The 14,339-nt window shown below is 37.9% G+C and overlaps 1 protein-coding gene across 1 annotated transcript in view; it reads right to left on the bottom strand.

The window, feature by feature from the left end:
• Nucleotides 1-212: 212 nt before the first annotated feature.
• The window catches only part of LOC149796557 (uncharacterized), a 35,502-nt gene continuing 21,375 nt past the window's right edge, over nucleotides 213-14,339 (bottom strand). The window contains exons 4-5 of the mRNA XM_089961255.1: nucleotides 3,988-4,123; nucleotides 213-1,282 (exon numbers count right to left, since the gene is read on the bottom strand). Coding sequence (XP_089817381.1) covers nucleotides 1,148-1,282; nucleotides 3,988-4,123 — 271 coding nt within the window. The 3' untranslated portion in view covers nucleotides 213-1,147. The remainder of the gene's footprint in view (nucleotides 1,283-3,987; nucleotides 4,124-14,339) is intronic.

The following is a 14,339-nucleotide window of genomic DNA, read 5'->3' on the forward strand; positions in this document are numbered from 1 at the left end:
ATTAGTATAATAGGCCTACACATGTATAGTACACTGCTGACGTCAACTTACTTCAGCAGCCGCATGGCATTAGTATTGCATTGCATCAGAAAATGATGCAATCAACTGTGGATGATGTGAGCATGATGGTATTATGCAATGTTACATCATTATTCCGGATGTTGCTGCAGTCCTACTGGAGAAATTTACACAGTGAAACATAGAAAATGAGGTATATGAATATCTTCAAAACGAGAGCCAATACAAATTTTTCACGGTTATATTCGTGTTCGGCACACCAAAATACTACAGATTAGGGCCTTTTCAAGTCAGTAATGATTTCACTGTTGACCAGTGTAATGTGTGTGTGATACCAATCAGTTTGGAACTATGCAATTAATGTGTGTGGCCCCATACAATTAAAACCACGGCCTGCTTGAATGCAACATCCTGCTTTCTGGCTATAATAGTTACATTCCTTAGCTGTGGCATTTGGTTATTGTGGAAATTTGAATTTATTGAATGACCATAAATAACGAGTTGAGAAATTGAAAATATATAATTATTTCTGGCATAATATGAATTAAGATGCGTATTATATATTTAGCAGAATTTCGTAGACTTTAATATCCTTGAATAAGGCATGCTAAATATGTATTGCATTGCCACAAGATGCGATAAGATCGACACGTCGAAGACAAGAAAATTGAGTTAAAATGAGACAAGAGCGTTTCAGAAAATGGATAGTTCTAAGTAATGATACATTGTTGATGTACTTACAGAAGAGTATCTACTCGTGCATCAATAAATAGGAACTGACTTCACTGCAAAGCAACAACAACAACAACAACAAAATCACAATAACGAAGCAAACAAAATGAAATTCAATGGCAATAATGACAAGAATATAAAAAATTGACATGACTAAACGACTTCGTCTTTCTGAATAAGGGGAAATAAGCCTTCCGTAGTGATACAGTGTCAGTTAAGTCACATTTGGAGAAGATTAACCTGAAATTGCTGTTTATCTTTTTATGTTTTATTTTCTTCATGGGAATAATAGCTCATCAGTGTGAGCTGTTGATGAAGATATTAAAAAAATAATAAAAATGCTACTGACACTTAAGCATTTGAGACATTTTTTCGTTAGTCATTACAAGAAATTGTTTTAATACGAATTGTTGTCTGTAAACTGTATCATATTGATTTCCACCATTCCGTCTATTTTTATAACAGTTCCGCAGTTTGGAGAAAATCTATGAGCCATATAATCTGTACGACGAGTCCCGTAATCGAGGTCGATCTGAAAAATTGATTAAAAAATAATTGAAAAGTATTATCAGGATGTCGTGTCATGAAGATCTATAATACGACAATTATTTATAATTAAATAGGGATAATATTGCAGTTAGTGTATATACAGAAAGATACTCGTAAGTCAATTACTTGTATTTAAGTAATTATTCTTAAAGTGGATCGTTGCACAGGAGGTTTGAACTAAAATATTAACATTTTATTAAATCGTCGTTTAGTATCTTTACAGATGTTTGCTAAAATGAAGCTGCAAAAAAGAGCAATATTTGGAAACAATTATTAATTGCAAAGCCTTCTATTTACAATTTAGTTATGACCACATTCTGAGGGATTTTATTCAGTCGGATATATTCGTCCATTATTCCGTCATTCCACGTTTCCGTTTTATCCTGGACTCGATCGACACAGAGTTAGCGAGTGACCATAATTAATATGCGGTATTATGAAAATGAGTAGAATCGTATCGGATTTTGGAGAGAGAAATAGCAAAGCAGGGTAAAAAAGAACTATGACATTCTAGTTATAGTTTGTTGAACTGGTCATTTTCCCCTCATGTTAGTTATATTACCCTTCAAATTCAGTTAACTATTGCTATAACAAACACTTTGATATAATTATCACAGCCATTTGACCCAAGAGAACACATATGCAAATAATATTTCGTTATATTGAATGCCTCCTCATTATAACTAACAATTCGCATGGATCATAAATCGTTAATTATAGCGAGGAACTAATGTCTATTGGTTAGCTGGTAATATGACTCAGTAATTATTTTATTTATACTATCAAACATCTATCCTGCAAAACCACCCATCTCATATCTATTTTATCTAGTCAGATCATTCACGATATAGCTTTTATATCTGGACAGAGCATTCATCATATAGCTGTTATATCCGGTCATATTATTCATGTTAAAGCTGTTATATCCGGTCAGATCATTCTTAATAAAGCTGTTATATCAGGCCATATCATTCATACTAAAGCTATTTTATTAGGCCAGATCATGATACCTAAATATATTATATCAGGCCAGATTATTCATTCTAAAGCTATTATATCAGGCCATATCCTTCACGATATAGCTGTTATTTCTGGACAGAGCATTCATCATATAGCTATTATTTCTGCTCGCATGTAAAACTTACATTTATTACAGACACAATATTTCTTGCATTGATAGGAACACTAATCTGTTGGTTAATGCTCGAGATCTACCTGGCTACATCTTCTGTCAGTCCGGGCTTGTTTATTTAGCATTTAGATATAGCTGTGTTGGCTCACACGACAAGTATTGTTTGGTTTATTAGCTTGTCTGAATATAACCTGACTCTCAATTGATTTAGTGTCACCTCAGCCTGTTGTATTGTATAACAGGTACAAATTCAAACTCAGTCATAATGTTGTTATAAACTTTACAGTCTAAAACAGTTTCCAATTTTTGTAAGACCTTTAATGCAAATGACATTATTGTGCTAAATAATTGGCAGCATTATGACTTAGCTGGAGATTCGTCGCATTATACCCTTATACGAATTTGCCATGTTCATTTTCCTCCTTCTCAAATTTTAAAATGGTCATTGAATCAAAATCAAGTAGCAAAAACACTACGGAATACAGTCTTATGTTTAAATGACATTTTGCGAACAAAATGGCTTTTAATTAAATGATTAATTGTAAGAACAATTAACATAACAAATAGTATAATGGAAGAGTGAATAAAAGACCGAGCGAAAAGCAGAAGCTGCGGAATGAACCACAAATTTAAAGGTTCACACTACCGCTTTTTTGAATAGATTCTCACATTATTAATTGTTTCAAGAGAAAAGACCGTGTTTGTTTCGTTTATTAAATTCCAATGCTTGACCAATGTAATATGTAGTGGTTTGATGAGATAATGTATATCATCCAGTGTATGTCAGTTTTAAGTAAGGCAGTATCATCAGCGATAGCTTAATTGACATTCACACAAAACTTTGACCTAAACGACACACCATGATTTCGTCTGATGGCAGGATATTCTAGTGTACAGTTATGTAATGGTCAGAACATGACACATCCAACTTTATCTTACGATACTGTCAGCAGTCGTGGTCAAATTATCATAATTTGCAACCCTATAATTTCAAATCCTGTCTCAACCATGATAGACTGAACAGAAAGAAAATTCCCTATGTAAGATTATAATTCCATGTAAAATATTAGAATTGTCAAGAGCAGTCCATTCAGTTTAAAATAGTTTAATATTCAATAATTAATGATCTGCTTCAGATAGACTTTTCCCGTGAATGACCAATCGTTTCTGCCTTTATTCCAAGGTTAAAGTCTGAAGAAAAAATATAATATTTCATAAAATTACTAGCTAATCTGGACTTCTTCGAAACGATAACTTGTTTCTTAAATGCAGTGTTAAGGACATAATATGTAATAAATGTTCTCCAATATTTCTTAACATTTCTTTCATGCAGAGCAAAGGAAACATTTTATAAATATATTTTTCCATGATATACTCCTGGCTTGGTCGTTTGGGACCCAGGAATATAAACTCTTTTATGCTTGAAAATAATATTTCGCCCTTATATGTAACGAGGAAGCCCCACACATGTGGATACATTATTATATAAATGAAATGCATAGATTTGCTGATAATGTTTCAGATGTATATACAAGATATCAATTTTCTGTACTTACAGAAAATCCACTGCTATCCGTTTTGATGATAACTTCTATGGTTCTACCCACGTTGAAATTCAATATTCCAGCTCTTAGTATTTGACTCTGATAACGGCCATTGTAGTGGCTGTCTATAAAAATATTGCCGGTTATTCTGTCAATAATAACAACAATAATAATAATAATAATAATAATAATAATAATAATAATAATAATAATAATAATAATAATAATAATATAACCATTGCTAATGGCATGGGAAGTTTTAAATTTTATCCAACAAAGAACGGCTATTTTTTATAAGATGAAAGGAGACAAACGCAAGGTTAAAATAGACATTTAACATAAAAGCGAGAAATTAATCAAAGTATATAGATTATGAGATTTGCAAGAAAACTATTATATAAATTAAATAAGGAGAAAGAATCAGAACGTTTTATAACTAAACTTAGTCAGGAATGCACACCATTTTTATAAATATGAACAGCGAGGGACTCTAAATAAAAAAATTGATATATATATATATATATATATATATATATATATATATATATATATATATATATATATATATATATATATATATATATATATATATATATATATATATATATATAACAAAGTGCCAAATTAATTATTCCGTTTTAAAGCTTATGGCATGTATTATTATATGCTCATTTTATCCTCTGTTAACTATGTTTTGTCAGAATTGTTCAGTATTTTACGATATTGCACACATTCATATTGCGTTCACGTGCTTAAACAAATCATGTACACTCGCGTAGTAGGCGCTTTACGTTTTGGTTGATTAAATATGTTTCTAAATGAAGTAAAGCAGATGTTTCGTGGGCTGCCACATACCAGCTGCTTTGGCACATTCTGCGTTAACTTTTTTGATACATTGTTTCGGATTTAGGCTGGCTATACAGTGGACGCCAGAAAGGGTCCTTACAAATAACATACAAGTGACAAGGCATACACTGTCTTCTTTAGCTGGCAATAAGAATGGCAAAAATGATGCTTACAGTTTTACATCCTGAATTTCCTTAAAATGTACTTTCTTAATTCTGCAAATTGTAATAACGTATTCTGTGTTATAGGTTCTCAACGTTGATTGCAAATTTCTATTCTAAACTGTACTGTAATTTCGAGTATAAGTGCAACTACATCGTCTTTACTGCAATCTAATTGAAATAAGCATTAAATTCCATAGCGTCCTTTTGATAATTGCAGTTGAAAGACTTCATGTTTTTCCAACATTATGATTTGAAACATTCAATAACAGAAACAGAAACACATTTACAGATGTCAGCACGCTTCATGTGGAATTGTAAAATATAAATCCAGTCTATAATCACGAAATTTCGTAGAATCCAAAAAAATGACAAAATCGTTTCATTCAAGATCAAATGGAAAAATTGTTGCAATGCGCATTCATCACAAGATGACTCCAAATTTCAAGTTTAACTAGACACGCCATTTGCTTTCGAAAGTTATGTCGAGCAGGCGACTAAGTTCAAATTTATCTGGGCGCAGTTATGTGAGCAGTAATACTGTTAAATTAGCGCTTGTGTATTTAGTTTGGAATACGGCATACATTTACTTACTCTGTTTCTTGTAGTGTATTTTGTTAATATAATTAAGCATTAGGTAGAATAAGAGAGATGCGCGTATAATAAAAAGTTTACTGCATTTGTATGGGAATATATTAACTCTTTTTTTGTCGGATGGATATACTGCACTCCCAAGGTCGTGCAGCATTTACATCCGAAAAACTCGCTTATATCGTCCCATATAAATGCATTAACCTATAATTACTACATAATTGATGCGTTCGACATTACAGACATCCATGCCGCACTAACAAAGAAACGAAATGAGCTATTTTAATTTTAATGTTGATATAGGCTATTCAAAAAATGGAAGTTTGACCACCACTATCCACCACACTGATAATGAACCTTGACGACTCCTTACTTACAATCTAACTGCATGAGATTTACAAATCAGCCGTTACCCTCCTAAATGAGAAAACAATATATCTTTGACGAAAACATAAATGTTATAAACATGTGTATAAGATCAACTGAAACAGCATGCAAATCAATGCTGTTCAGTCAAAGCTGCGAGATAGAGAGAGAGAGAGAGAGAGAGGTAGAGAGAGAGAGAAGAAAATGCAGACAATAATTTGTCTCATGAAGATAGCAAAAATATGTTAAGGTTGAATGAACATGTTCTTTTATGTATCATATCAGTTATCCGATTTAATGAGAATATATATAAGCGCTTTACATCATTCGACAACACTTATAAGATAAAAAACATAATAATATGATCACATAAACAAACACCATGAAATTAGGAAACATAAAAACATGCTGAGAAAATTTAAGGTAGGAAACATTATTAGGTCTTTAAGTTTGTTATTGCAGTCAAAATAAGTGGGTTTTGAGAGCACTATTGAATGGGATCACTGTGTCTTTGAGTCTAAGTTCAGTAGGCAATTCATTCCAAGTTGCTGGGCTCTGGTATGCAAACGAACGCTGTCCATATGACTTTATTTTCATAGTGGGAATAATGAGTATACGATTGTCAGAAACGGAGAGTAAGTATCTTGCTGGTGTGTATACATGGGTGAGATCGGATAGTTATGTTGGGCTAGAGTCCGACAGTAAAACGTAGCATAGATAACAAATTTTGTGTTTGATTCTGGATCGAATGGATAGCCAGTGTAGGGTACAGAGCAGCGGGGAGGTGTGCTCTGATCGTGGTACTCTAAGTATGAACCGAGCAGCTGTGTTTTTAACTGTTTTAAGTTTCGGGAGCAGATACTGAGATGAAATATACAGAACTGAAAAACAATAGTCAAGTCTTGAAAATACTAACGAACACACAAGTGTTTTAGTGGCATCAACTGAAATATATTTGCGAATTGAGCTGATGCGTCTCAGCTCAAGATATGCAGCCTTGCATATGTTCATGACATGTTGGTGCAATGTGAGAGTACTGTCCAGAGTAACACATAGGTTTCGTACTGATTGTGTGAATTTAATGTTGATGTTGCTGATATTTATTGTTTGAGGTAAAGGATGTGAATGAGAAAGTCTTTGTGTTGTGATCCGAATGGCCTCAGTTTTATCATCATTCATCTGCAGATTGTTACATGTCGTCCATTATTTCACATCAGAAATGCACCTCTCTACAGCTTGGATGGTAGCATCAACTTCAGATGGGTGGCTAGTTTTGTATATTTGCGTGCCATCAGCGTACAATTGATGAGACACTGGATGATGATCTATGACACTTGAGAGCGACTGAGTGTATAGAATGAAGAGAACAGGTCCAAGAACAGACCCCTGTGGAAGACCACAACATAGATCAACTGGGTTGGAGTGTATTCCAATTATAGATAAAATTTGTGTCCTGTTGACCAAGTAGGACTTGAACCGCAGTAAGGATGTATCATGAATGCCAAATACATGCTGGAGACGGTGAAGTAATATATAATGGCCTATTGTGTCAAATGCTGCAGACAAATCAATAAGGGTGAGGAATGTAATCTTTCCGCTATCCAACGCAGAGAGAATGTCATTAACTAGTTTTAGAAGAGTAGTTTCAGTACTGTGGCAAGGGCAATATGCAGATTGTACATTGCTAAAAAGACTGTTTGAATTCAGATGAGATACAAGCTGGGATTGAACAACGTTTTCTATGATTTTGTATATGAATGGGAGATTAGAAACTGGGCGGTAGTTCTTTAAATCGTTATGGTCTAGTGTTCGTTTATTCAGCAGAGGCTTTACAATCGAAGTTTTGAAAAATGATAGAAATTCCCCGGATGAGAGAGAAGTATTAATAACATCAGTTAGTGAAGGCAATACTGGATCTAAGCACTCAAACAGCAGTGATGCTGGAATTGGATCAAGTTCACATGACTTTGGTGCACTCTTAATTACGATTGTACGTACGAAATCCATATAGAAAGGTTCACATGCTGCTAATGGTTGCCGCTCAAATTCTGTATCCCAACTGTATGGTGATGACGAGTCAATTGAAATTGTGGTGTCAAGCTTATCTCTAATGGTTTGTACTTTGTCTCGGAAGAAATTTGCAAACATGTACGGAAGGTCGACTGGCTAGAAGGTAGTTGGAAGTGGTGTTGATTTGTTCCTTGACATTGCTTGTTAGTAATCTCGAAGAGCTCTTTGCAGCTGGAACTTTCCATGATATTAGTAGTGTAGTGGGCTGATTTCGCTGCATGGACTATATTTGTGACAAGCTTCATATATTTGCTTATGAATAGTGAGTCTGGTGGAAAGCCAAAGCCTCTCAGCTTTACGGCGGTCTCTTTTAGCAGTGCGAAGCTGGTCACTAACACTGCTATACATGGAGAACACTTTTAAATTGATACTCTGCGCTTGGTAGCGGGGGCATGTTTGTCAAGCAATGAACGCAGGCAGTTATCGAGTTGTTCTGCGGTAGGAGGTAAGCAAGTTGTTAGGTTTGCTTGGATGTCATGCATTATTTTCGTTCTCTTTATCATACGGAGGTTTCTCTTAGTAGCAGATAAAGGTGGAGGGTTAGGGACTATACGTCAAGATGGCATATAATGTAGAGGTGATCTGATGCAAGTCCATGGGATACCAGGGAGGACAGTATAATGTTATCATCAGGTCTATGAAGAATCCAGTCTAAAATGTGACCATGTTTATGGGTGGGTTGGTTAACTGACTTTTTGAGGTTGAAAACATTGATGAAATCTATGAGTTTTGATGTGTTTGGGTTTCCCGGACAGTCAAAGTGAAAGTTGAATATCCAAGAATAATCAGGTTGCCACCTATCGAACTTCCATAGTCCAGGAGATTCGGAAACTGCTCCAAAAAGAGAGATTCAGCCAGTATGTTTTTTTCTACTAGGAGGGGGCGGGCTGTATGGGCAGAAAAAATGGACTGACCTTTGCTCGAGTATGGTTTGGACGAGTTCAAACGATGTGTGGTAGAAATTGAATGTTGTGGTGTGGTTAAGATGTTTTATCATGGAGTTCTTTGTGATGGCAGCAATTCCACCTCCGCGAGAGTTACGGGGGAACGACTAGATGGAGTAAATAGTGGGTGATAGATCCGCACACTTCGGCTCATCGCGTGATGTTTTTAGCCATGTTTCTGTCAGGAAAAAGACGTCAATATTCTGGTCGTTGATAAAATTAACTATTTATGTGCGCTTTTCCGGTGGTCCTACTGACTGGGCATTGAATAATGCAATACGCAGAGGTATCTCTTGGATAGTTGACACAAAGGTTGACGAATTAATAGGGATTTGAATTAGGTTATCTAAATTAACGGTGGAATTTTTAAAAATTGTGGAGCCGAAATAAGGGATATAACTGAAATTCTTCTTCCTGTTCTACGCCGGCCAGCTTTGAAACAACGTTTCTTTTTTCGCTTCTGTTTACAGTTAGGTAATGCTGAATGTAGTCCCAGTTCATTTGGTCTAGGGCACAATGTAGTGTAGAGAGCCAAGGAGTGGTAATTTTAAGGAATTAGTGAGAGTCCATCATAGCATAAACGGGTTGACTGTGAGTATCAGCTGAGAAAAAGTCTAATTGTTCTCATTTCCAAAATAAGGAGAGAAAGAAACACAAACGAACTGAACAGTCAATACATAATGAACACAATAACGTAGATGAAGGCATGCAACAAGCACACATATCATCAAAACGGCTCTAAAAAACGGAACACCTAATGTCTAGATTTCCGCTGTGCAAAAGAACAAAGTAAACCAAATACCATGCGATAACACATTGTGCGAGCAGCAAAACTCAGAGATTAAACATAACTAAGGAAATTTGCAAGAGAGAAAAGTACTGGATGAACAACATACTTTTCCTCGATGGGGATTTTGACAGAAACATATTAACAAAGTTCACATATTATATAATAGAACCTTTGATGGCATGTGGACAGGTGATAAAAATAAACATATAACCAGTAGTAGCATGACATCACATGGGGCGGAGGTGGGTGAGGAGGTTTTTGGTTTATCGCCCATTAGGGGAGCTTACCGCCAAGAGCGGGCTGGAGCCCCTACCTCATCTCTCCAACAAATGAAAACATACAACTTAAATTAAGTACAATTTTCTAAAAAGTTAAATAATTATAACTATACTTGTTGGTCTTCCAGTATAAAAATAATATTACTTAATATCATAATTATAGGACCAAACATTTTTAGTTGAGCAAGTTTTGAAATTCATTAAGAGAATATGGAGCTTCTAATCACACAAAAGGACAAGGACCTAATGATGGGGGACATACGAGGCGTTGACGTCACAGGGCTATGTCACATGGCGCCACACTGACCTCTGAAAGAGTCTTGGAAAAACGAATGAGTAGGACAATGGACAAACATAACACCACTACATGGGGATATTAAAGGTAGGTCTTCGTTTTCTTCTTTCTATTCCTTACTTTTCTCTTTTCTTTTTGTTAAAATACAAATCGTGGCAAATAAATGGGGATAGTTTTGTGCCCTGTTTAGGAGCAACATGACGTAATAAATAGAGTGTGGATCCTAATACATAACATGACTTCCACGGTCTCCTCAGATTCCATCTCCAACGTTTCTCCACTAGGCAAAGAGGGATTACAGTCTTCCATGGCTTCTAATAATCTAGAATGACTAGAATGACTTCTCTCAAACTGTTGATTTCTATGGTATTATCGAATTCTGCATACAGGATGACGTTCACCGTTACATCAGGGACTGGGTCTGCAAACTGAAGTTCCACACGAATCTGGCCAGATTTTATAGGGTGAAAATGTCCCTCGTCACTGCCTTGGTCTGGAGTGAAATCGAAAGCCCACAAAGCATAGCCTCCTGCGTAATCTTCGTACGTAATGCCGTGACTGGTGTTGGTCCCTAACTGGCCGGTGGCTTCGTACAGGGACAAGTACGATCTCAAGTAATTGTTCTGGGTAAACTTAGGCTCAAAGGGCCGGGTACACAAGGTCTAGCCATTGCGACTGACTTCGATTTTCTTCACGTTGAAGTGTTGAAACCTGAAAGGATTTTCATTGAAGTCTCCGTTGAAGGCTGAATTCAGGACCATACCAAGGATTAAACGCTTGGGTAACTGTCCTTGGAACAGATGATCTTCGATTATGGATTGATGATTACGGGGAATGGTGAACGTTTTCACTTCCACGCGTCGGATGGGATACTTGGCAGTCGTTCTGCTCAACGCTTGACTGATGTCATTCCCCACTTTAGGTAACACTTCCACGCGTCTTACGTAGAGTTTGGCCTCCTCGATTTGGCTTTTAGGATTGCCAGTCTTAGTAGCATCATCATCAGCCAACAAATGGAAAGCGGCACTGCTACGATTCAGTCTCAAGCGGACGGGAGCTATGTTCTCAGTGTCTTCTACTCCATTACCATCCTTATCTAGAACTTTGACTTTCAAGTACAAGTAACTGCTATTCAGATCGATGTAATCTTCGGGCTGTCCCTTGATTTCAAACTCGATGGGAGCGGAATCTGTCAATGAAGAGACGGGGTGAAATTCCACCCATTGGGATTCTTGCATCGTCATCATGGTGGGGGCATGGAAAACGGATCCAGTTCCGACTTGGAACAGGCACATGACTCTCGGTGCATCTTCTTTTTGTTGCTGTTTCTCAATAATCGAAAACGTCTAAGTCTCGGACGGTTCTTCTTTCCTTGGCCTTTCTCGCTTTAGACGTGTGAAGTCTGGTGAAAGGGTATTTTTTTCGTCGTCTCTTTCTGCCTTGTCCTTGCTGAATGCCTGACTCGGTAGCGTGCAGGGCATTTATAGGTGTGTCTCGTCGGCCCAAAAGGTCTTTACCCGTTTGCAGCAAGACATTTTTGCCAGCCCTCATGAAGGCTTCTTTAGGGTTTTGTTTGTCGATGATGACATTTTGGAGAAATTCTTTGCCTTGTGTCAGTGCCGCATCTTTCAAGGCGTGCAATCCGCGTGTCACCATCGGTTTCAACACCGGAGCCACCGAACGAAAAGCCGATTTTAACATATCTCCTAAACCGTGTCCTCGCTGTCGTGGAACCCCTCCGTACACTGGATACATGACTTAAGAGTCGTGAGAGAACCGTTTTCGAAAATGGAGTTTCACCGTGACTTTTCCTTTGGTGAATGGAATATTGTGTCCCAAATCTCCTTTTATAGCAATGTTGACCGTGTCCAAATACGACTTGCTGACGGGTAAATAATGAGGATGTACAAATTCGCGGTGGACGGGATAAGTGTTTCCACCTTCCTCGTCAGTGACCGTGGCATAATTTACTTTGAAAGGAATGACACGCAGTAACGGCACAGAGGTGTGTCCCACCACGTTGTACTCTACCACATCGGAGTACACAAAGGTCAAATTCAGTCCCTGGTTCAGTTCTACCGGGAAACGAAAATAGCTCGCAAAATGCCCGTTGTTGTCAATCTCTGCTATGTGAATCTTTTTGGTCTGCTTATCCGTGACCATATTGAAGTCTCCACCCAAAATGTCATACAATTAAGGGCAAAATTTAATACGTATACTTTTTTCCTCACTTTCAAATTTGATGAGTAGACGGTGAGACAGTTTGTGGTACTCCATGGTGACACGTTTTTTTAGCCCGGTCAGAAGTTTGTCAAATGCTGCATAGAATTTGTCAGCGATGGCCTCCACCAGATGTTGACCACTAAAATAATGGCCTGAGTTAATTTTAAAGTGATAAATGTAAAGAGAAGTGTCACTTTTGCTACGGGATATTAGGGACTTGGGAAGTAATTTATGTTGAGAAGTGTTCGTCATGGTTTGCTGCACTGTTGGGTCCAGAATTTCGATGTCAAAAGTGTTTTGAGTTTTAGTGATGTTTTTGATTCGTGTTGGGTGAATCATTTCTACCAAAGCCATTTCCCAATGGCCTTCGTGATCTAAGTGGATGGCCTGAGGTAATTTGGCCGTGTAACAGCACAACGTGTTGTAGGGAAACACCTCCATGGAACTGTCACTGGGTAAGGTTAAGTAAAATTGGTTTTGATGACTCATAATTCCAGAGTTCTGTGGCTGTCCGAGGGGTTACTGGACGTCAGAGGCGTGTCTCCGCCCAAAATGGGGTTATGGTTGTGGTTGTTGTTGGAGTGGTGACTGGCACTGGCACTGGACACTAGGTTCCCGTGGTTCCCGTTGGAAGAGAATTTCAGGGAGGGATTGGGAAGCAGGTAACCGATGGAACTGCTCAATAAAATGGTCCACAATTGTTTGTCTCCTTGTTGCAAACTCAATTTGGCAATGGCTGCCCCGATGACACAATACACCACGAAGATTTGGCAGAAAAAGACGATTTGCGTTTTAGGCACACGTTCTCCACACCACACCCACAAGGGTTGTTTTTGTAAATCTTGCACATAAGGACTAGGTGAAGGAGTGGTCGACGTAGCTGCGTCTGTGTGAAAGGGCATGATGGTCACTTCTTTTTATTGTCGATGACTTGCGAAGCGTCGATCCAAGAATCAAAACTGGGTGGATATCCTTTCCAACGTACTTTCACTTCTTTGACACGTCGTTTGCCCACTTTACGGGTTCTGCGTTCGAGAATGCTTTCGATGTCGTACACGTCTTCTTTTTTGGTCACACGTTGTAACTCGGGCAAATAAAACGTTCCTTTGAGCACTTCTCCGTTCATGTCTTCCAATTTATAGACGGCAGGATGACGGCCATGCACTCGTCCAGTGACGCGAAACAATTCGGTCGTCCAGTTAGGTAAGTAACCTTTGTCGAAAGTGCGTTTGGTTTTGCCAATGCGCACCCAATCTCCTACGGCCAACTCTCCACTTTTCTTGAGGACAGCCCTCGTCGGGGACGTACCAAACAGGCGCTCAAACACCAACACTTCGTTGTCGGGAGTCACGTCTTTCGGGGCACGTCCGATGCTTCGATGGTAAGATTGGTTGTACGCTTGCACCAGGTGCGGTAAGATGTCGATGTACTTCAGAGTGTGGTGATGCGTAAAATATTTCCACATGCGTTCTTTCAAAGTGCGTTGAAAACGTTCCACGATGCTGGCTTTGGTTTCGGGATTCTCGGTGGTAAAAAATGAATGTCACGTTTCTTTAATTCTTTTTGGAAAGCTTGGTTCAGAAATTCGGTGTCTTTGTCCGTTTGCCATCGAAGTGGGTGACGACCGCTTTGTTTCAACACCCGTTGCAGGGCTCGCACTAACTCGCTGCTCGATTTGGAAGTCAAGGGCACGACCCAGGCAAATTTGGAAAAGACGTCGATGACACAAAATAAATATTTGTAGCCGCGATTGTAGGTGGCCAAATGAGAGACATTGATGATCGATGCCTTCCACTCGGG

Source organism: Sinohyriopsis cumingii, chromosome 6, assembly GCF_028554795.1.
Source record: "Sinohyriopsis cumingii isolate HCF-2022 chromosome 6, ASM2855479v2, whole genome shotgun sequence".
In the NCBI taxonomy this organism is placed as follows: Eukaryota; Metazoa; Mollusca; class Bivalvia; order Unionida; family Unionidae; genus Sinohyriopsis; species Sinohyriopsis cumingii.